Source organism: Mustela nigripes, chromosome 7, assembly GCF_022355385.1.
Source record: "Mustela nigripes isolate SB6536 chromosome 7, MUSNIG.SB6536, whole genome shotgun sequence".
Classification (NCBI taxonomy): Eukaryota; Metazoa; Chordata; class Mammalia; order Carnivora; family Mustelidae; genus Mustela; species Mustela nigripes.
In genome coordinates, this window is record NC_081563.1 from 75,791,444 (window position 1) to 75,812,335 (window position 20,892).

A 20,892-nucleotide genomic window follows, 5' to 3' on the forward strand; every position below is an offset into this window, starting at 1 on the left:
AGCCCACATAGGGGCTTAGTAAAGACTCAGGCAGTTGACCAAACATCTTCAGGCAGCCAACAGCTCGTTCAGCTTGTGGCCGGGCCCTCTGCAGTGTCAGAAACAGAACCCGCAGTAGATCTAGGGTGGGCAGGGGACTCTTTCTTCCTGGGTTCCCTGTTTCCTGGAGTTACCTCTATACTGATCACTTCGGAGGAGAGATCTTTCCTCTTAAGGTCTTGATGGGAAGTGACGTGGGTGGATAACTCCAGGAAGATTCGGCCTCGATAAGTTAGACCATCCTTAAGAGAGTCGGGAATATTCTAGGGCAACGGGAAGGAAAATGGTGAGAAAAGGAACGAGAGAAGAGCAGATAAATGTCCCCTGCCACCTATGCCGCGAAGACAGAGATGTCCAGTAACTTCCTGCCTACGGCTGACCACAGTCTTGGGGCGGAATTCCATACACCCCCAGGCATGACTGCACCCAGAAACCTCTGGGCCTCCACCCCTCTTCCATACCCCGAGGCCCATTCCTCCTCTTCAGGCATTGGACCCACCTATTAACCCGAAGCACGGGTTACCCGAAAATGCTTCCCGCTTGGAGGAGGCTGTGATAAGCTCCCAGCCTGGCCAATCAGAGCATGTTTCTCCTCCTTGGCAACAGTGATTGGTCCAAGGGGAGTACACATGACCTAAGGCAGCCAATTAGAATCCTCCCCTGGCCTTCCGTATTGGAGGCTCTGATGGTCACTGCCTGCTCGGAGCTTCACTGCAGTGGGAAAGAAAGCAGCCCAGGCGGAAGAGTGGCAGTGGCAGAGCTGAAAGATGGCGTGAATGAGGGAGTCTCTTGATGGCATGGAGGTCCCGGTGCCTGCAAGTTGTCCTCATTCAGAGTTCTTCCCAGGCCAGTTCCCATCTTTTAAGCGAACTGGAGTTGGCTTCCTGGTCGTTATCATCAGTCTTTAACAGTTCAATACTTTCTACATTTATCTATGCTGTCTTTTTGTCTCCTGTGTCCTTTCCACATGCTGGAAGTCTTACCCGACGTTTCATCTGAATGCTCCTTCCTCAGGGAGCGCCCCGAGCTCTCCATCTATTTCTTTCTCGTGCCACACTCGTCCCATATAGACATAGCCATTAACACATAGCTTACATGTCCTCTACTAGCGTGGTGGACAGAAACCAGGATCAGGCCCTCCCCCAGCACCTCCCAGGCCTCAGAGCCTTTCATTCCGTTGGTATTAACCTCCACTATTCCCTAGAGCTGTCATGAGAAGCTTACAGTGTTTTCTTCCTGGATCCTGAAAGGGGCCTTTTTACCCCCTCGGAGAGTCAGGAAGCTGGGGCCAAAACAGGGTAGGAAGCCAGAGTACATTCCTGCAAGGAGAGAGTGTGAGGGGGCGATGGGGGGCGGGGAGGGGGAGAGGGACAGGAGGCAGGGGTCAGGGGGATTGCTTGCCTTCTATTTCTGCTCCAGTAGATGAGATCTGGTTGAGGAACAGGCTGACGGTCCCAATCTCATCCTGGCAACTGTTCTTGGGACTAGAGAGAAACACATCCCGCAGGCTGAACTGCTCACCTAGCTCTGATTGCCTCCTCCCTGGCATGTCTTTCAACCTCCACCCTGGCTCACCAGTCCAGGACTCTGAACCTGATGTAACTGGAGAGGCAGGGCAGCTGCAAGGGAAAGTGAGAGCCATTGCAGGAGCATGCTCCGAGGGTCTGGTCCTCACAGAGACTGACTGTAGCTGGGAAGTGCTGGGTCTGGGTCCGAGGCCTGGCTCAGTCACCAGTAAGCCAGGTCACCACAGCCAAGATGGATTTACCATGGGAGCGTATAGGTCTGTGGCTGTGGGCCTCCCCACTCACATGCGCCCCTTGCAAAGCCCTGGGAGGGGCCTATGACTGTGTCCCCTGGTCATTTTGTATTCTTGTTCTTCTTTTTTTTTTTTTTAAGATTTTATTTATTTATCAGAGAGGGTGGGGGAGAGAGCGAGCACAGGCAGACAGAATGGCAGGCAGAGGCAGAGGGAGAAGCAGGCTCCCCACTGAGCAAGGAGCCTGATGTGGGACTCGATCCCAGGACGCTGGGATCATGACCTGAGCCGAAGGCAGCTGCTTAACCAACTGAGCCACCCAGGCGTCCCTGTATTCTTATTCTTGAAATGGTCCCCTAATGGCATGAGCCTCAGGACTGAGACCTGAGTCCACCCTGACCATGGGCTCAATGACTCCAGTCCTCACACAGCTCTTCACTGTCTGAAGGCATGCTTGTCAACTGTCTTGCACAGAGGTTGTGGCTTAGTACGTCTTCTTCACAGTTAGCAGTTAACTTTTAAACAGCAGGACATCTATCCCTTCCAGAATAAATAATAGTAGTTGCTGTTGTGAGAAAGGGTTTCCTTTGTCCCCAGGCCTGGGCTGAATGATCTACATGGATCACCTGAGTGACTTCTCCCAATAATCCCATAAGCCCAGTGCTGTTATTCCCATTTCTAGACAGGAAAACTGAGGCACAGAGGAACTGAGTTCCTCAAGTTCTCTTTAGAAGCTCTCTTTAGAGCTCTTAACAACTCTGCCACAACCCAGTGAGGGCTGTGATTGTCCCTATTTACAGATGGGGAATGAAGCCCAGAGAGGCAGAGGGACTTGTTCACGGCCACACAGTCAGGGTCGCAGTCAGGACCGGAACCCAAGCTTCGGATTCTTGTTTCCACTCTGCCACAGGGTCCCCTCAAATAGGAAAACAAAAACCAATCTGTGTATAAAACAGAGCTGCTGGGGCCTGAGTGGTACCTGAATTCTCTCAGTTGGGGTCTCTTCTCCTCACTGCACTTCCTGAGGCATGGTTGAGAGTAATTCCCATTGTCCTTTCTACTTGTCTGTTCTCCCCTTGCCAAGGAGCTGGGGGCTTGGGTGGAGAAGGGGAAGGGCTTTCCAGTTGAGCAAGTGGTTAAGAAGAAATGAGGAAAGGCTCCCTAGAAGTGGAGAGATGGGCACTGGAGGGCATCCTGGTCCTCCAATATTATAAATCCTCCACATTCAAATTTATGGCTGAACCATCTTTTCATCCACGCTGTTGAGAACTCTATTCCCCTTTCCCGGTCCCTTATCTTGACTGTCCTTGTTCTGGGGCCCTTGGATTGTAAGCCAGCATACACCCATTTTCAGTAGAGCTTCCCCTGTAACCTGCCTTGCTGGGGTGCCAACAGGCTGGCCTTAGATGCTACTGTCTCTGTGGTCATCCTGCCACTCAGAGTGAGGGTCACATCTGCCTGCTGCATTTCCACAGCATAGTCACAATCTTCCAAACAGCTCCAGCCTAGGAGACTGTGTTACTTGGGAAATGCATGAGGGCCCAAGGGGTGTTTGGACATCTTTAAATGTTGGAAGGCCTCTTTCAGGGATGAAGGAGGGCCCAACCTGTGCCACTGGTTTCTGAACCTAAAGGCAGTTGAACATCGGGGAAGACTTGCAAGGCTCTGAGCAGCCACAGAGCATCTGAGGATCCCGGCCACAAACCTCATCACAGCTGGAGACAGGTGGGAGGAAACAAAGGTAGGGGATAAACTAGGCTCCTTTTAAAATTTCTCCCTACTTTAAGAGTCTATAAAATCACTCAGGAAGGTAGGGATTATGAAGAATGGGTTAAAAGATGATGCCTCATCAGGAGGCAGACCAGGGAAGTTTCTAGCAAGGAGGAGGGTCCCAGGAGAGTAGAGGGGAACTCATGAGTTGATTTTATGTCACACAAATGTAAGGTATAAGGAAAGAAAACACTCTCTGTGTATCCAAATAGAAGCCACACAAAGTTTTATGCACTAATACTTAATGACAGTGCTCAAGCTATCTCTCAGAATTGCATACTCTTTCTACATGCAGTTCTTAGAAGCCTGAACATGTAGTCAAAAGGCAACCAATTCTCTTCCAGGGATTTAAGAAGACTGGCATCCACATTACTGACAGGCGACTGAGAAGGACTGAAAAGCTATAGAAATCAGACTACAGAATCCCACAAAGAAGAGCAACTTGGACCCGTTTAGTATAGGCACAAAAAGCCATACTCCATGTAGCCCATATACTATGTTCCCACAATACCTCTAGGCCATTAACAAAGAGCTATAATTATGTCCAGGGCACTTTGCCTAGAAGATAAGAAAATGCATAATACAATGTAGATTTAAATGATTTTTTTGGTTTTATTTTATAATGTAGGTAAAAGATACATTTAGGTTTTTGGGAAAGTTCAGCTGTATGGCCCACTCATTTATTATTATTAATATATTTATTTGTCAGAGAGACAGGCACAGCGAGAGAGGGAACACAAGCAGTGGTAGTGAGAGAGGGAGAAGCAGGCTTCCTGCAGAGCAAGCAGCCTGATGTGGAGCTCCATCCCAGGATGCCAGGACCATGACCTGAGCCGAAGGCAGACGCTTAATGACTGAGCCATCCAGGTGCCCCCCACTCATTTCTTAATACTGGACAAATAAAGTACGTTTTCTGAAATCTGTCCTGGGCTTCTTCATGTTTCCTGTCAGGCAGATCCCCCCCATCCCTGGTGCCCCCCCAGTCTTCACCCCATGCTTCTTGGCCCCTACCTTCCCTCCACACCCCTCCACACCAAAGCTTCCCTTTCATTTGTGGGCCAGGAGGAGGAGAGTGATCAAGGTGGAACAGGACTGGGTGCCTGGGGGGCTCAGTCTGTTAAGCATCTGACTCTTGATTTCAGCTCAGGACATTATCTCAGGGTCATAAGATCGAACTCTGCATTAGGCTCCAGGCTCCACACTGAGAGTGGAGCCCACGTGGGATTCTCTCTCTCTCTCCCTTCTTCTCCCTCTACCCCTTCCCCAGCTCTCTCTCAGAGAAGAAAAGAAAAGATAAAAAGAAAAGATAGAACAGCAAATACCTGAATCTGGAAGGTCAGGATCTGGTTCCATATCGGGTTCTCAGTTTCAGTCAGCACATTTGTCTTGAGCTAGGAACATCCCAGAACAGTGTGTCAGCCTGTCCCCTCCTCCCTCCACAGACCTCACCTTCCACCCCTTCCAGCCCTGCCCAGGGATGGACGCTGTCTTGGCACAGGGTTGATCATGGGAATGGTCTAAAGACATTTTGACAAACTCTCCTCAGGTACAACATCAGTCCTTTGTATATCTGCCCAGATCCAGATTCCCTATTACTTATCTTCAGATGATCTTTCAGTTGACTTTGTTATTAAATAGTCATAAGGTTACTAACTTTATATATGAGTGCATATACATAGATTTTGTTAGATAAACACTATTATCCCAACAGAAAAGTGAGCAAAAACCATGCTGACTATGATAGTACACAATGGCATACCCCTTTCCAAAGCATCAACTTGACTTCGTTTTTAAACCTGGCGCTATTCTAAGCAATCATGTCAGTGAAATCAAGGGTTGGTTGGACTGGTTAATACATACTGGTTAACACATTTTTGTGTTTGTGTTACAAAATACAAATTTGTATTTGTAAACGTACTGGTTAATACATTTTTAATACATACTAGAAAATCAGAGATATTAACATTTTTTGAAAATTGTGAAATTGTGTGCCAGCTACTGCCCAAGAGCATCTCACCTAGACCTGAGCATGCAAACCACATTCAGTGTGGTGGTTTTATCCACAAATCCTTTGGAAAACCTTCCTTGGAAAGGTAGACATTAATTTCCCTCCCTGTATATATGGGCTGGATTTAATGATGCTTCTAGTAGGTAGAATATGGTGGAAACAATGGTTTATGAATTCTGAGACAAACCTACTTAACTTAACCCAACATTCCCCAAATTTGAACATAGGATCCTTGTTTTGCACAGACCATCCATCAGCACACTTTGGAAAATACTACACTCTATTCACAGAGGATCATGGGATGTCAACAACTCTTTTGCCCAGAACCTTCAATTTCTGGATGAAGAAACCCAGCCCCCAAGAAGACAGTGACCGTTTCAGTGTTGTTTGCAGACATGTTGTTTCATTCACTCATTCGTGCCCTTCATGCACATCAGGTGTTCAGTGGGCATCTGCTCCTGCAGGGCTCTGTGCCCAGCTTGCAGACACAGGGTGACTCAGCCATGGCCTCCATCTTCAAAGACTTCCTGGTCCAGTGGGGTTCATCCCACTGATGGAGGACCTGAGATCAGAATCCAAGGGTCGAGCCCACCAACTCCATCTTTCCTCACACACTATCCAGGTGACAATTTCTCAAAATCTCAGACCCTTGCTACACTTACCTTTTCCCCAATTAGTTCCACCTCCAACACAGGACTCGCTAAGTGCTGTTTCTCTGTGAACAAGAAGTTATAAAATTTCTAAGACAGCAGCATTTTTTTTCAAGGGAAGGACACATAGAGGTGACAGAACAACTCACACCCCTTCACCATCCACACTACACCCCTACCCAGGCAGACCTCTCCCATGTCCACTCTATCTCTATGTGTCATGGTACATAATGGCAGCGAGGGTGGGCACTGCCATAGGGAACTGGGAGTCTGCATCCAGGCATCAAAGACAGGTCGGGGCATTTGATCCATTTTAAAGAGTATCTGTGGAGTCTTCATGAAACAAATCTGGGTGGATTTCAGTCTCATCCTCTCCCCAGTCCCTGAATCTTAGGTTCGCATCAAAATGGAACAGGGAGGGGTGCCTGGGTGGCTCAGTAGGTTAAAGCCTCTGCCTTTGGCTCGGCAAAAGGGTCCTGGGATTGAGCCCCGCATCAGGCTCTCTGCTCGGCGGGAGGCCTGCTTCCTCCTCTCTCTCTCTCTCTGCCTGCCTCTCTGCTTACTTGTGATCTCTGTCTGTCAAGTAAATAAATAAAATCTTTAAAAAATTTTTTAAATAAAAAAAAAAAAATGGAACAGGGAAGCCCCATGAGAATCCCCCGTGCCACTGTGTAGGGAACCTCAGGGTCAGTCCCACCCTGCTACCCTGACTCTAACTGAGATGAAGATCCTCTGCGCAGTAGATGAAGAACTGTAAGTAGGCTACATTGGTTGGGACCACCGTTGACTTGAAGATCTCAGTAGTGGTGTCATCAGCCCCATAGGGCATCTCTTGATCTACCTGCAGAGACCAGAGAGCTTACAGGGTAGAGTCATAGGATGGTCATGGCCATACCCACCAGATTTGACTTCCCCGGCTTTCCACTTGGTACAGGGGAGGGGTGGCCAACCCTCAAGTGACACGCAGGCAATTAAAGCATGTGAAGATCAGTGGCCGCTCTGAGGGCCCAGGGGCACCCTATGGAAGCAGCCACAGTAGGAAATGTCACTGGGGTGTCAGGGAAGCCTCACCAGAACCTGGTCTCCCACACCGAGGACACAGATGGTGACTTTCAGGTAGCCTCTCACACCACTGTTGGGTTCATTCAGCTGGCAGAGGCCTAACCATTTCCTCATGAGTGTGTGACCTGAAGGGGCAGAGGGCCCATGGGAGACTGGCCTCCAGTCTCCATCCTTCTTCCCTGAAACCAGTCTTTCTTTCTGTGGGAGAGGGGTGTAGAAATGGGTCTCATATATTCTGGGTCCCATACAGTAGCAGAGGAAATTGGGAGTCACTCCTACTTATAGGCAAATGTAGTGCACTCACCATGCTGCCAGCAATTGCCTTTAGGAAACAGAGAACCCTCTTCTCCATCCTGGGAACCTATAGTTGTTGTCACTGTCCTGGTCTGAGAGAGGCAAGCAGTTTCCCCAACCCTAAGCTCCAACCTTTACCTACTATGTATGTTATGGCCAGATTGTATGCTATGGTTACAGCAGAAACCTCTACTCAAATGCCAGTCTCTGAATACTGCCCTCAAAAATTAGAAATGGAAACCAAGGTAGCAATAAAAGTTGAGCATTTGACCCAAAGGGATGCCTTGAGTTTTAAAGACATTATCATACAGAAAATAATTCATACCCTCTAATACTTTCCTCTCATGTGCTGAACGTACAGGGATTTTGAAATGTTTAGACAACTGGCCTGCTTTTCTTAGAAGGCACACATACTTGCAACAGCTGATACCTACCTGGAGAATAGTAGATAAACCCAATATCTGTCTGAAAAGACAAGAGTAGAGTAAGGATTAGTTAGGGTCTCTGGCCAAGATTTGCGATATCAACAAACAGCAGTACTGGACTGACAGTATTAGCCACCAATGCTTGAGAACTCGCCCTGCCCGAACTCCTTTACTCTTTACAACAGCCTACACTCTGGTCCTTTGTCACCTCCACTCTGCAGAGGGGGATACTCAGTGTGAGAGAAGGGCCTGAAGTCTTACAACTATTACTTGAGAAGGTCTGGATTGAAAGGGTTCTCAATCACCACACAGCACTACCTGGCCCACGCAGTGTTGGCTCTTCCCTGGGTTGGGAAGGGTGTCTCCCATCCTGCGGAAGAGGCTGGTCAAAGGAGGAGCTAGCAAAGAGACTATGGGCTTTCCCTTTTCCTCTGGGAGAAGGTTTCTGCCTGAGACCTGAGGGATGTGGTACAGGACTGAAGTACTTGTATCCTGAATATATAAGAAAATCTCAAAACCGAGTAGTAAGAAAATGACCCAATGAAAATGAGCAAAAGATTTGAAGATTTGTTTATTTAATTTTGAGAGAGAGAGAGTAGGGGGAAGGGCAGAGGGAGGCAATCTTTCAAGCAGACTCCCAGCTGAGCAAGGTGCTCGATGCGGGGCTAGATCCCATGACCCGTGAGATCACGACCTGAGTCGAAAGAGTCAGATGCTTAACAGACTGAGCCACCCAGGCGCCCCAAATGAACAAAAGATCTGAACACACAATTCAACCAAGAAAATATGTAGATGACAAATAAGCACACGGAAAATGCTCAACACCACTAGTCATTAGAGAAGTGTAAATTAAAATCATAGTGAGATAGCTCTACATATAATTGGAATGGCTAAAGTAAAAAAGATGGACTACGTGAAGTGTTGATGAGAATGGGGGGCAATGGCAACTCTAGCACACACTGGTGGTGGGAATATAAAATGATAAAGGCTGGAATTGTTGGGATAAAAATGGTTAGGAAGTTTCTCTAAAAGTTAAACACACACCTAATGTATGAGCTACTCAATCCATTTCTACATATTTATCCAAGAGAAATTAAATTAAGATTCGTACATCCCTGTTATAGCAGTTTTACTGTAACAGTCAAAAACTGAAAATGAGCTAATGTTCATCAACAGACAAGTGGTTAAACAAACTGGGATAAATCTGTAAATGGACTCCTCAGCGATGAGAAGGAATGAATTATTGACAGGTGCAATGAACATGGATGAATCTCAGAATAATTATGCGGAAGCCAAACAAAAAAGGGTCCGTGCTCTATTGCCCCATTTATATAAAATTCTGGAAAAGGCAAATGAAGCTATAGTTGTAGAAAGCAGAGCAGTGGCTGCCTGGGGGTGGGAGGGAGTAGGATAGGGATGAGAGATGAGGGTGAGAATAACAAAGGGGCACCAGGAAACTTTTGGGGATGATAGATGTGGCAGATACATTTGTTATCTTGCTTGTGATGATGGTTTCCAGGAAAACACACATTTTAAAATGTATCAAATTATGCATCTTAAATCATGTGTAATTAATTCTATGTCAATTGTACCAAACCAAACCCAACCAAACCCAGACACCCCTAATGAAGCAATGATCGTCAGTGATCGTCAGTGGCTGTTAACAACATAAAAAGAGAGACCAACAGTTGTTCTGTGCCTCCCACTGAAGTCATTTTGCCAAATAATGGACCCAAATCTGGCAAGCCTCTAGACAGCACACAGCTGGGCAAAGTGACGTGTGAAATGATCTTTTGGAGATGCAGTCCACAAAATCCAGACTGGAGGAAAACTCTACAGGACAAACTATCCAGTTTCTTTAGCAAATTATGAGGGAGAAAAAATGGGCAGGACCCACAGAATCAGAGAGACCTAAAAATACATTTTAACCAGCTGCAATGTATGTGCCTAGTCTGCATCTTAACTTGAACAAACCGTGAAGGGAATTCATAAGATAATTAGGGGAATTTGAACATTGGCTAGTATTTAATGTTATCCAGGAATTGGAAAGGTTTTGAAATGTGATAATTACATATGATTATGCTTAATAAAAATCTTTACATTCTAGAAATATATACTGAAGTATTTAAAAATAAAATGATATGATATCTGAGATGGGATTCAAAGTAACCCAGCGGGTGGTGTAGACAAAACAACACTGACAATGAATTAGTGAAGTTGAGTGACCGGGATGTGGGAACTCAGGATACTATTATCTCTGCTTTTGTGTATTTTTGAAATTTTCCAAAGAAGTGGTTGTTTAAAAAGGTTCACTTTCTCTCATGTCTTTGACTTATTTTTTAAAATATTTAATTAATTTATTTATTTGAGAGACAGAGGTGGGGGCCAGAGAGGGGCAGAGGGAGAGGGAGAGAGAGAATCTCAAGCAAGAATCTCCCTGCTGAGCACAGAGCGCAATGTGGGCCTCGATCTCACAACACTGAGATCACAATCTGAGCTGAGATCAAGAGTCTGATGCTTAATAGACTGAGCCACCCAGGTGCCCCTCATGTCTGTAACTTATTTAACAGTTCATACCACTGGTCACTTCTGGAAATTGTGCAGTGGTCTCTGAGAGCAGAACAATTTTAACCTCCTGCTTCCTAACCTCTCTGGAATCTCACAATCTCTAAGCACCGCCCCCCTTTTTTAAAAAGATTTTATTTATTTAATCGAGAGAGAGAGACAGAGAGTACAGAGGGAGAGGGAGAGGGAGAAGCAGGCTCCCCACTGAGCAGAGAGCCCCATGTGGGGCTCAATCCCAAGACTCTGAGATCCTGACCTGAGCTGAAGGTAGATGCTTAACCCACTGAGCCACCAAGGTGCCCTGCTTATGCTGCTTCTTTAAGGGACAGGTCATGACTCTTCACGTGCTTATTACAAGTTGTGAGAAAGAAACCTTACTTTGATTTGTCCTAAATGTGCCTTTCCCAAGGTGGAAGCTTTTTTCAGGGGTTGCCAGATTTGGCAAATAAAAATATAGATGCCCACTTAAGTAAGAACCACAGATAAATGACGACTTAATTTTTAGTATATGTAGGTTCCCTGCAATATTTTGTGAGAATCCATGCAATATTTGGGGCATCCTTATATTTAAAAAGTATCTATTAGAGCGTCCTGTGTTTAATCTGACCCTACCTTTTCCCAATCTTCCTGAATCTGGAGAATCTTTATTAGTCCTTCATGATTGTGTCAACTTTCCTCCTCTCTCAGCCTGTGTCTTTCCAAAGCAAACATTTTTTAAAAAATTTTATTTATTTATTTGACAGACAGAGATCACAAGTAGGCAGAGAGGTAGGCAGAGAGAAGAGGAAGCAGGCTCCCTGCTGAGCAGAGAGCCCGATGCCGGACTTGATCCCAGGACCCTGGGATCACGACCTGAGCCAAAGGCAGAGGTTTTAACCCACTGAGCCACCCAGGCACCCCCAAAGCAAACATTTTTATTCTATTCTCATAGGCGGCAATTTTCTCTGTGTTTCTCTGCCTTTTTGGATTTTCTGCTTCCATTTCCTGGAGGCAGATATTTGAAGTGTGCCGATAGTATTTAAGTGTGGGGAATTCGACATGGCACCCAGCTCTTTCATAAATGGTACACACTTTCATCCTTACAAGGACTCTGTACTTTGAGAATAGCATCAATTCCATTGTACAGATGAGGAAGTAGATGTTCTGAACAACTTGTTTAAATCAACCCATTTCATAGGTGGATCCAAATCTGGATATTTCTGCCTGAAAATTTAAGTTTTTGCCCCTAAAATTGGGCATAGAGCCCATGGTGGGTCTCTATAACTGTTTCACCAAACCTCCTCCTTCATCCAGGGCTCACTTGGAATCTCCCGATCTCTGAGTTGAATCTCATCAGTGTGGAATTCATCACCTGCAGAAAGATCTCAGTTACTCACCTCCCCCATTTCTCCCACCTCTGTGGGAGGACTTACAGGGATTCTCTAGGATTTGCTCAATACTTCCTAGTGACTCATGCTTCCACAAAGGTTTTCCCTTCTAATTCTTATTGATTTCTTAATACCCTGTGAGATTCAGAATTTTAGTTCCCTTCTACTGATGAGGAGATTGATCAGAGGGTCCAATTCATTTGATGAACCAGAAGATCAGCCCAAAGCAAAGTGTTGCACTCAACTTTCTCCACTACCTGCTGTCCTGATCGTTTACCATGTCCCTGTGTTCCCAAGACCATGCATACTCTTCAAGGGGGAAGCCCTCTTGTTCTCCTTAGCCCTGTGCTGGGCACATAGAAGGCACCTGATAAACACGTTCATCATAGCTACCGAGGTCCCACTGGTTGGGGAATGGAATGTCCCATGTTGAGGGGAAATTTGAGGATCCTTTGGTGGCATGGGAATCCCGGCACATGGGAAGGGCTATTTTCTTCCCTTCGGGGCCCATCTTAGGGTCTAATAGTTGGGATTCCATAAGATTTGTTAAATGGATGAATGGGGAGTCTGGGCTGCTGGGGAGTGACAAAGGAGGTAGAGGCTGTGTGTGGTCAGAAGGATCATCTGAAGTGACTGGCTCTAACAGTGGGGTGGGGACGATGAAGTCCTTTCCAGAATTGAGATGGGATAAGAAGGTGGGCCTACCTTGTTTGGCTCCTCACCTGGATCAAGATGGTCTCATCAAATAACTTAGCAGGTACCTCATAAAAATTCTGGAAGAAGATCTGAAGCAGAGGGAAAGGAGGTAGGGGTTGGATGATATTCCTTCCACCACTTCACCCAAGGACTCGGTTAGCCTGAAGGCTCAGACTAGAATGCTTCTTCTCCAGCTCTTGCCCATTTCATGCTCATGCTCCTCCTCCAGAAGCAGGGGCCTGCCAGGCTCCTGGAGGGGTTTCTGCTAGGGTAAAGCGCAGGGGCAGGGGATTCCAGGAGCATCTGTCAAGAGCAGCTCAAGGTCCAGCTAGCTGCCTGGGATACAGACCCGAGCCTCTGTCTCCTTCTAGATTGCCCTATCAGTCCACTGCACCTCCAGCCTCTCCTGAGCCAGAACCATCTTTTCTAAATGTAAACCTAGCCCCATCACTCTCCTCCTAAACTCCCTCCATGGTTCCCAAGTGCCATCTGTGACAGGGTCCTAGTGCATTCTGCAGCTTTCCCTCTGACCGCGCCATATCTACTGTTCTGCTAAGTTCTGCTACTTCTTGTTTCTAGGCTTCTGAAGACACTATTGCTTTTTCCTGAATTTTCTTTCTCCATGATGTCCCTCTTTCCCTGCTAGACTCTTCCTTCAAGGTTTTGGAAGCTCTTCCTGAGTCTCCCCATTCCTCCCTACTCTCACCATGCTATTATCTACTGGCCTATTTACCAATTAATTCAGTGAGTATTTATGGACTTCCAACTATGATCAGCCCAATGCTATAGCTTAGGGCTTCAGCAGTGGCAAGATGTAATGGTCTGGGCCTGCATTAACAGTGCCCCCAGATCTGTTAACCCCAGTTTTGCACCATTATCATAGTCTATGTGTTCACAGGCCAATCCCCCCACCACCCCAAAGACTACTGGCTCCTCCAATGGGAGGTTTCAAATGATTTTGTCTGTATTCTCAGTGCCAAGCAGTTCTTGGCCCTCTGTAAATGCTCAGCCAATGTTTGTGGAAGAAGCAAGCTTGCCTGATGCCTGCAGGAAATGCCCAGCCCCCAGCTAGCCCCTGGCTGCCCCCCTTGGCCCAAATGCCCCATTCAGTTCTGAAGGGCACGTGCAGCCCACCTCGTTGAAGAAAGGGTTGTTTCCCATCTTGATCCGCGTGTTGTACTGGTAGCCTCCAATGACCACATTCACCATCGGCTTGATGTTGTTGCCCATGAGCTGTCGGGCTTCAAATACCTTCACTCGGACCTATGGGGGGAATATGGGGACACCTGAGGTAGGGGTCTGGGCCCCCTTCTTCAACAGGGGCTCATCTCTAAAAGAGCAAAGTGTTCTGATAAGAGGCATCTACTGGGGTGGAAGGAGACCCACAGCGAACTGGACTCCTCCTAACTGAAGGTAAGTTCTAGGAAGACCATGGCTCCTTCTCTTTTCCTCTTCTGGGAACTGTCCCCTCCACTGCTTTGTTCTTTTCATCTTGTGTTACTTAGTGGTTTTCAATTGCAATGGGCTTGTTACAGAATACAGAAATGAAGTCTAATCTTTCCCAGTTTTGTTTGTTTGTTTGTTTTTAAGATTTTGTTTATTTATTTGACACAGAGAGAGAGATCACAAGTAGGCAGAGAGGCAGGCAGAGAGGGAGGGGGAAGCAGGCTCCCTGCTGAGCAGAGAGCCCCATGACCCTGGGATCATGACCTGAGCCGAAGGCAGAGGCTTTAACCCACTGAGCCACCCAGGTGCCCTGGGTATCCTCATTTTTAAGCAGGTGCATGGCATGATAAGAATGACATATTTGAAAGACCCCATTGGCTGAAGGATGGACAGGAGAGAGCTGGAGGCTGGGAATTTAGGAAGAACTTATGAGTGGTCCAGGGACGTGATGGTGGTGGCTCAGGTCAAGGAAGTGAAGTGGTGATGGAGAGGTGGGGACAGTTGGGTGATATTAAGAGCTAGGACTTGGCCATTGACTGGATGCAGGGGATAGGGTGAGGAAGAATGCAGTCAAGAATGACACCCAGTCTCCTTGGCAGGTGGCAGGCTGGAGAGCAGGTGAAGGTGTAGCAGAAATATTGGGTTACAAGTTACAGATCAGAGGGAAGTTGCTGAGCCATGGGATGAGGGTTCCAGAAGTCATAGCGGAAACTCTCCTCAGCCCTTCCCATACAGCTCATTTTGCCCGGCACATGGCTAGCCTTGTGTTGCCAACAATCCTGAGGACTCTTCCAGGTCTTTCATTCTGCCTCCCTAGCATTTGCCAGGGCCTATTGGTATACATACAGCCAACAGTGTCTCCTGTGGCTGCCCCGAAGCTGTCTCTAGCTTCCCTTTCCTGCAGAAGTGGCTCAGAAATGCCCAGGAGGAGCAGGGGAAGCAGTGAGGCTCTGAGGACCTGTAGCTCTGGTCCTCTGCCACGACTTTGCAGAGAGACAGGGACAGTTTGGGATCACAATGACAGTGTCAGGTAAATCAGCCCCGAATCCTCACCTGAAAGTGCTGAGGCTTCGAGGACAGAGCCATGGGCATGCCGGAACCAGGGACCATCAGTTTCCGCCTGGCCACCTCTTGGGCACTTGGGCCCAGGAGGTCGTCATCACCTGGGGAAACACAATCTGGGTGGGCCCTCAGAGGCTACGTTAGGGACGCTTTGAGCCATTATGCCCATTTCATTGTTCTATCCCCATTGACTAGCTTCTGACTAAAACCATGGCCTAGAAGTCCTGAAAGGGGCACATATCCTCCCCAGAACATTCCCATGGGCCCCGTCTTACCCTCAGTAACCCTGGGCCCCACACTCTACACATGAGGGTTCTTGGAAATGGCCATCTTTGCTTCCCTCTGCAGCCCACTGGAGGCTTGGCCTTATGTCTAGAGACGACAAGTGGAAAACTCAGCCAGGTATCTGGAGATTGGCCTCTAGACCTTAACCTGGTCACAGTCCTTTTGTAGGCCTCAAGGCATAGGTCCCAAAGGTCCCAAAGAGCCTATCCAGCTATGTTTGGTGACGAACAGGGGTAAGTCCCAAGGACATACCTAATTTCGATGCATACTGTTTTCTCGCAAGGGTCACATGTAGGGTGACAGTGCACTGCAAGGCAAAGGCAGGGGGGCTGTAAGCCAGATCTTGCAATCCTTGGTCAAGTCCTAACACTGGAAACTTGCCCAGCCTGGCTAAGTTTGGAGACATGAAGCAGTGGTGGTGACAAGGAGGTACAGCAGAGTGGGGAAGAGAGGGAGAGGTGCCTTGGGGCCAGCCCAGAACCACTGATGCCAACAGCTCTTCTGCTAGCTCAACATCTTCTGATCTCGGGAGAGGACTCCTGCAAATACCTCTTTTTTTTTTTTTTTAAAGATTTTATTTATTTATTTGACAGACAGAGATCACAAGTAGTAGGCAGAGAAGTAGACAGAGAGAGAGGAGGAAGCAGGCTCCCCGTGAAGCAGAGAGCCTGATGTGGGGCTTGATCCCAGGACCCTGGGATCATGACCTAAGCCGAAGGCAGAGGTTTTTAACCCTCTGAGCCACCCAGGCGCCCCTCTTGCAAATTCCTCTTAATTGACCTCCTGCCTCCAAGTGCTCTGACTACACTCATCCTACCTCTAGACCATTGCCAGAATTGCCCCCTAAAAAGTGTCCTAACCGATCAGAGTAAAATCACAACTCACCAGCATAGACCATAAAGCCCTTCACCTCTGGCCCCTGGTCCCAGCTAGACTCAGCTCTCCCACCACCACCTTCACATCCTCCCAACCCCTGTGTCCCAGCAGTGCAGCAACCTACCCTTCCCGAACCAACAGCCTGCCTTTCTGTCTCTCCAGCCTTCACCCATGTACCTCACACCCTTGTCTAGGATTCTCTTCCTTACCCGTCTGTGTTGAAAACTTATGCCCCTTGAGAAACTGAATAAACAAATGGACAATGACCAGACCTTATAAAAATGGAACTCTGACACACAGTCTGCAACCAGCAATTCAGGAAATCAGCCCAACAAATCTGCAATAACCCATCCAGGACGCCAGCCTGTTCTCTCTAAGTCAGCCTGTAGAAGTCAGAGTATGCCTCAAACAATAGCCTCTGTCACAATTGGCCCCAATTGTGTGGCCTCGACTGATAGAGGACTTGATTCACAACTGACAGCTTCCCTAATTTTTGTCCCTTCTTCCCACTCAGGACCAACCAGAGAAAGCCAAATACACACCCCTAAGCAATCACATGGGATGCCTGGCTTCTAGTTGGTCCACTTACAGCTTCCCCTGACCAATGGCTTCCTATCAGGGCACACTGGGAGCCTTCCCTGCTTCCACTGTACAGCTTCTCCCCTCCTCTGTCTGCCTTTGAGTCTCTGCCAAAATGCGAATGATGGTGGCTGATACTGCTGCTCTAGCCAGTTCTGCATAAATAGCTTTTGCTTCTCCTCCTCTGGTTGGTCTTTGCTTGTTTCCATTTACCTTAATCATGCCCTCTGTGAAGCCTTCTTTGACCTCCCACATGGAATCATTCACTTCCTCCTGTCCCCAGTGACCTAGCCTTCCTGACCCTTGTGCTGGAGCACTGTCACTGTGAGTGTGCTTACTCTAATGGACCATGGTCTTCATTCAGTTTTGTATCCCAGGCCTAACACAGGTGCTGTCATCCAATGGACAATCGACTAATCAATCTAAAAGGATGGATATGGGGTAGGAGGGTGGGTGGGTGGATGGATAGTGGGATAGGGGGGGGTCAGGGAGATGCTGGCAGTGTGATGAGGCCTCCTAGGAAAGGAAGTGCTCTCTGGTGGGGTCACTGGGCCTCTGCTAACGTGGAGTCACCTAGCTTCACTGGCTGCCCCTGCTCTGCCAGCCACTGTTCCTGGGGTCCAACTCACATCTGTGGATTGCATGAGATGGTTAAGCAGGTTCAAGTCCTTCAAAGAAAGGACCTCACTCGGTTTTTTCACCAAGGGCTGGAGCAGTATTGTGGCCAGCCCAATGAATCTGGGGAGAAGAAGAACATGTATGAGATCCAAAGTCAGGGGACAGGGTGTCTTCTGTCCCAGGCATGACTTTATCTAGAGAGGGTTCTCTCTGCTACGGGCTGTGCTGCCCACGGAGAGAGGCTGCAGGAAGGACACAATGATGTAGAGAACCCAGCAGAAGATTTAGGGCTCTCACATCTCTGAGAATGACTTTGGGGCTCTGAGAAGTATGTGGCCCAGTTACTGGCTCTGCCCTGCTCAGCCCCTTCCCAGGAGTTCTTCTCCCACACTACTCTTGAATGGCAACAGTCCCAAGTAACCACCAATTGGACAAGGGATGGGACATCTGATAGAAGCTGGCCCAATCAGGTTCTCCGTCTTAGGAATTTTGACTTGGGATGCTATAGATTCAGTCTCAGTTGGGTGTTGGTCTCTGCTGGGCACTAGAGTGGGGCCATGATAGGAAGCCAGGATTGGACAGAGAGATGCAGAGATTTAAGAGCCTGTGGCTTCAAAAGAGGCAGAACTGCCCCTGGCTTCCTAGGTTCCTGATTCTGATTGCTCTGCCCTCCCAGCCCCAACACCCTCCCATACACCCCACCTCCACTTTTTTTTTTTTTTTTTGGTCCCATTAGTTGGCTGGAGTGGATTCTTATCTATGCCACCTGAGTGAGTTATGGATTCGAGCCAGGAATTGCAGCAAGTGCTGTAGCTTTGGTCAGAGAGACAACCTCCTGCCTTTCTCTGCCTCACCTGTCTTTCTTTGCTGCGCCCACGTCCCGAAGGATGATTTGCAGAAAAGAGTCATTTTGTAGGGGGCAGTCCCAGAGGTACCAGATCAGGGTCTGTGGGAGGCACAGAGAGGTCAGCATCCTTCCTCCACCTTCTCCTTCCCAACCTCCCAGAAAATAAGGAAAGATGCAGGGAACAGGCTGTGTTTCTCTTGAACTGGAGAACCTCCCTCAAGGGAGACCTGTCCCTGCTTCAGGTTTCTGGGAACATCAGGACCACCAGGTTGGACAAGATGGGCCCTAATATGGTCTATCCCCAGAGTGGAGAAGGGCCAAGAACAGCTAGGGGCCCTCAGGCCTCCACAGCCATATCAGCTCGGGGGCTACTCTCCGGCCCAGATGCCCTTGGGGAAAGCTAATGCTGCTCCCTGGCCTCTCCCTAGAATTCTGAGCATGGCTAGGACCCAACCTCACTCTTGGGGTAGTCATTGCTTCTTTTGCGTTTGTCCTGATGGGTTTACCTCATTCCATATGGGGTTATTCCCTTCCGCTTCATGAGTTCTCCTCTTGATATCTGCAAAGAGACCAAGGGGTGTCACTGGTGGTAGGAAATAATTCAAAGTCTAGGTTTAAGTGTGGTAAAGAGAGGGAGGACTCCAGGAACACTTTGAGTCCATGTTGGCAGATGTGGTATGACATGGATTCTTACTCTGGGGATTTCAGAATTTTCACTTTTTGTAAGGGTAACATCATCTGACATGACAGATAATGCGTTCACTTCATTTTCTTCCCTGGAATGTAGTTCCTAGCCATCTTGCAGCCAGGTGGTATCTGGAGACTCACTGTGGCCAATGCAATGTGGGAGTGATTTTCACCACTGCCACGACTAGCTCCTAAAAATCTCCCATGATGCTTTTCCTCTCCCTGCTCCACACAACCATCCTCACCATCTGTGGGCAGGGTGGTGCCAGGATGACTGCAGCCACGAGCAGTGAGTTGGTCCCTAAACCACTGCTTGGGGGAGCCACTGAGATGACTGCCCCCTTGATGCAGGATTTGGTATAGGAGGTAAACTTTCACTGTGTTAAGGCATTGAGATCTCAAGGTTTATTTGTTACCAGAGTACAAAGCCTAGTGGACCCTAAGACATGCCAAAACATCTCTAATGGGTTAAAAGTTCCTCATCCATAAATATCTTTGGCAAAGAACAGCCCATAGCCCTGCAAAGAACCTCTAAATTGCTCAACTACTTAGAGATTCTTCCCAAGGAAAGAATGCAGAAGAGGGAGAGACAAAGTGTGTGCAAGCATGCACCTGTGAGGAAGTCAGGAGGGGTGCAGGGTAGTGGATGCTATATGAGGGAAAAGGGGTTCAGAAAGGTAAAAAGGGAATAAAAAATATCATTCAGTAATAAGGATTTATAGGTAAATCTCTGGGCAAACCCAAGAGTCCGGGACTTAGGCATCTTTATAAGAGGTATTTCTAGGAGGAGAAAGATCACATCCATGGGATGGTAGGAAAGGCGGCTCAGACTCAGCCTGTTCCCTGGCTCACGGCAGACACATGGAATGTCCACTATGCCTCTCTAAATCTGGGGACATAAACACATATGGATTGCCCTGTGAGCCTAGAATCCCAAATGTCCATTCTCCAAGGGGTATTGTCATGCCCAGTGAGCACAGAAAAAAATTAAGGAACTTCATTCTTTACTCCATATCTGTTACAGAAACAACTGTGCCTTCTTTCTCTCAGCCCCAATTTTCTCAGTCCCCACACATGCTGGGAAACCTCATTCGCCATTATCCACCTCCCTCTGCTTGCCACCAGCAGACTGTCAATTTTCTTGCCCTTCCTCCATTCCCACTCCCAGCTCTGTGTTCTGGAGACACCCTTGATTTCTTTTCATGTTGTCTCCCAAATCCTTTCACCATCCCCCACCCCTGCCAACCTTCTTGGACATTTTTTCCCTTACCTATAAAAAATGGAGACAATAAATCTTGCCTCATTTGCCTCATGGGATTGTTGTGAGGAGCAAAAATCGCTATGTTCTTGAAAAGACTTTGATGGCTGTAAAGGTCACTTACAGGAACCAATAGTTACTATAGGAGGTTATATAAGAGCTGTACATACATTATCTTTTTAAAAATCCTCACATCAAGCCTGTGAAGCAGGTACTTTTTCTTTCTTTTTTTTTTAAACCTCAATGTGTGGCACAGCCCTAGTTCACAGAAGCATCTTGGAAAGTATTTATCTTCTCTTTTTCCCGTAGCCATTCCCCTGGAAAAAATGAGAAGCAGAGATGTCCTCACAGGAGAAATAATGGCAATAAAGTTAAGTTTCAAAAGAACTGGATGATATCTACTCTGCCTTTCTGTCTTACAGGGCATCTTTTAGGCCCCAGGAAGTCTATTTTTTCACCGAATACATGTTGCTTCTTGGGGCTGGTCTCTCCCATCCCGGTGTCTGGCTCTCACCTCGGAAGTAGGCAGTCACACAGGGTCTGGGTGGGGGGCTGAGGGGTGGGTTAATCGTAGCTGAATCCACGACCAGCTGCAGCAT

At 47.7% G+C, this 20,892-nt stretch overlaps 1 protein-coding gene across 1 annotated transcript in view; it reads right to left on the bottom strand.

Moving 5' to 3' along the window:
- FER1L5 (fer-1 like family member 5) overlaps window positions 1–20,892 on the bottom strand; it is a 55,213-nt gene extending 34,321 nt beyond the window's left edge. The window contains exons 1-18 of the mRNA XM_059407651.1: window positions 20,808–20,892; window positions 18,855–18,907; window positions 18,356–18,447; window positions 17,513–17,621; window positions 15,681–15,735; window positions 15,135–15,244; window positions 13,770–13,898; window positions 12,662–12,724; window positions 11,873–11,923; window positions 8,017–8,047; window positions 7,298–7,413; window positions 6,944–7,067; window positions 6,239–6,291; window positions 4,891–4,959; window positions 1,615–1,658; window positions 1,441–1,523; window positions 1,264–1,358; window positions 174–302 (exon numbers count right to left, since the gene is read on the bottom strand). Of these exons, the coding sequence (XP_059263634.1) occupies window positions 174–302; window positions 1,264–1,358; window positions 1,441–1,523; window positions 1,615–1,658; window positions 4,891–4,959; window positions 6,239–6,291; window positions 6,944–7,067; window positions 7,298–7,413; window positions 8,017–8,047; window positions 11,873–11,923; window positions 12,662–12,724; window positions 13,770–13,898; window positions 15,135–15,244; window positions 15,681–15,735; window positions 17,513–17,621; window positions 18,356–18,447; window positions 18,855–18,907; window positions 20,808–20,892 (1,491 nt within the window). The remainder of the gene's footprint in view (window positions 1–173; window positions 303–1,263; window positions 1,359–1,440; window positions 1,524–1,614; window positions 1,659–4,890; window positions 4,960–6,238; window positions 6,292–6,943; window positions 7,068–7,297; window positions 7,414–8,016; window positions 8,048–11,872; window positions 11,924–12,661; window positions 12,725–13,769; window positions 13,899–15,134; window positions 15,245–15,680; window positions 15,736–17,512; window positions 17,622–18,355; window positions 18,448–18,854; window positions 18,908–20,807) is intronic.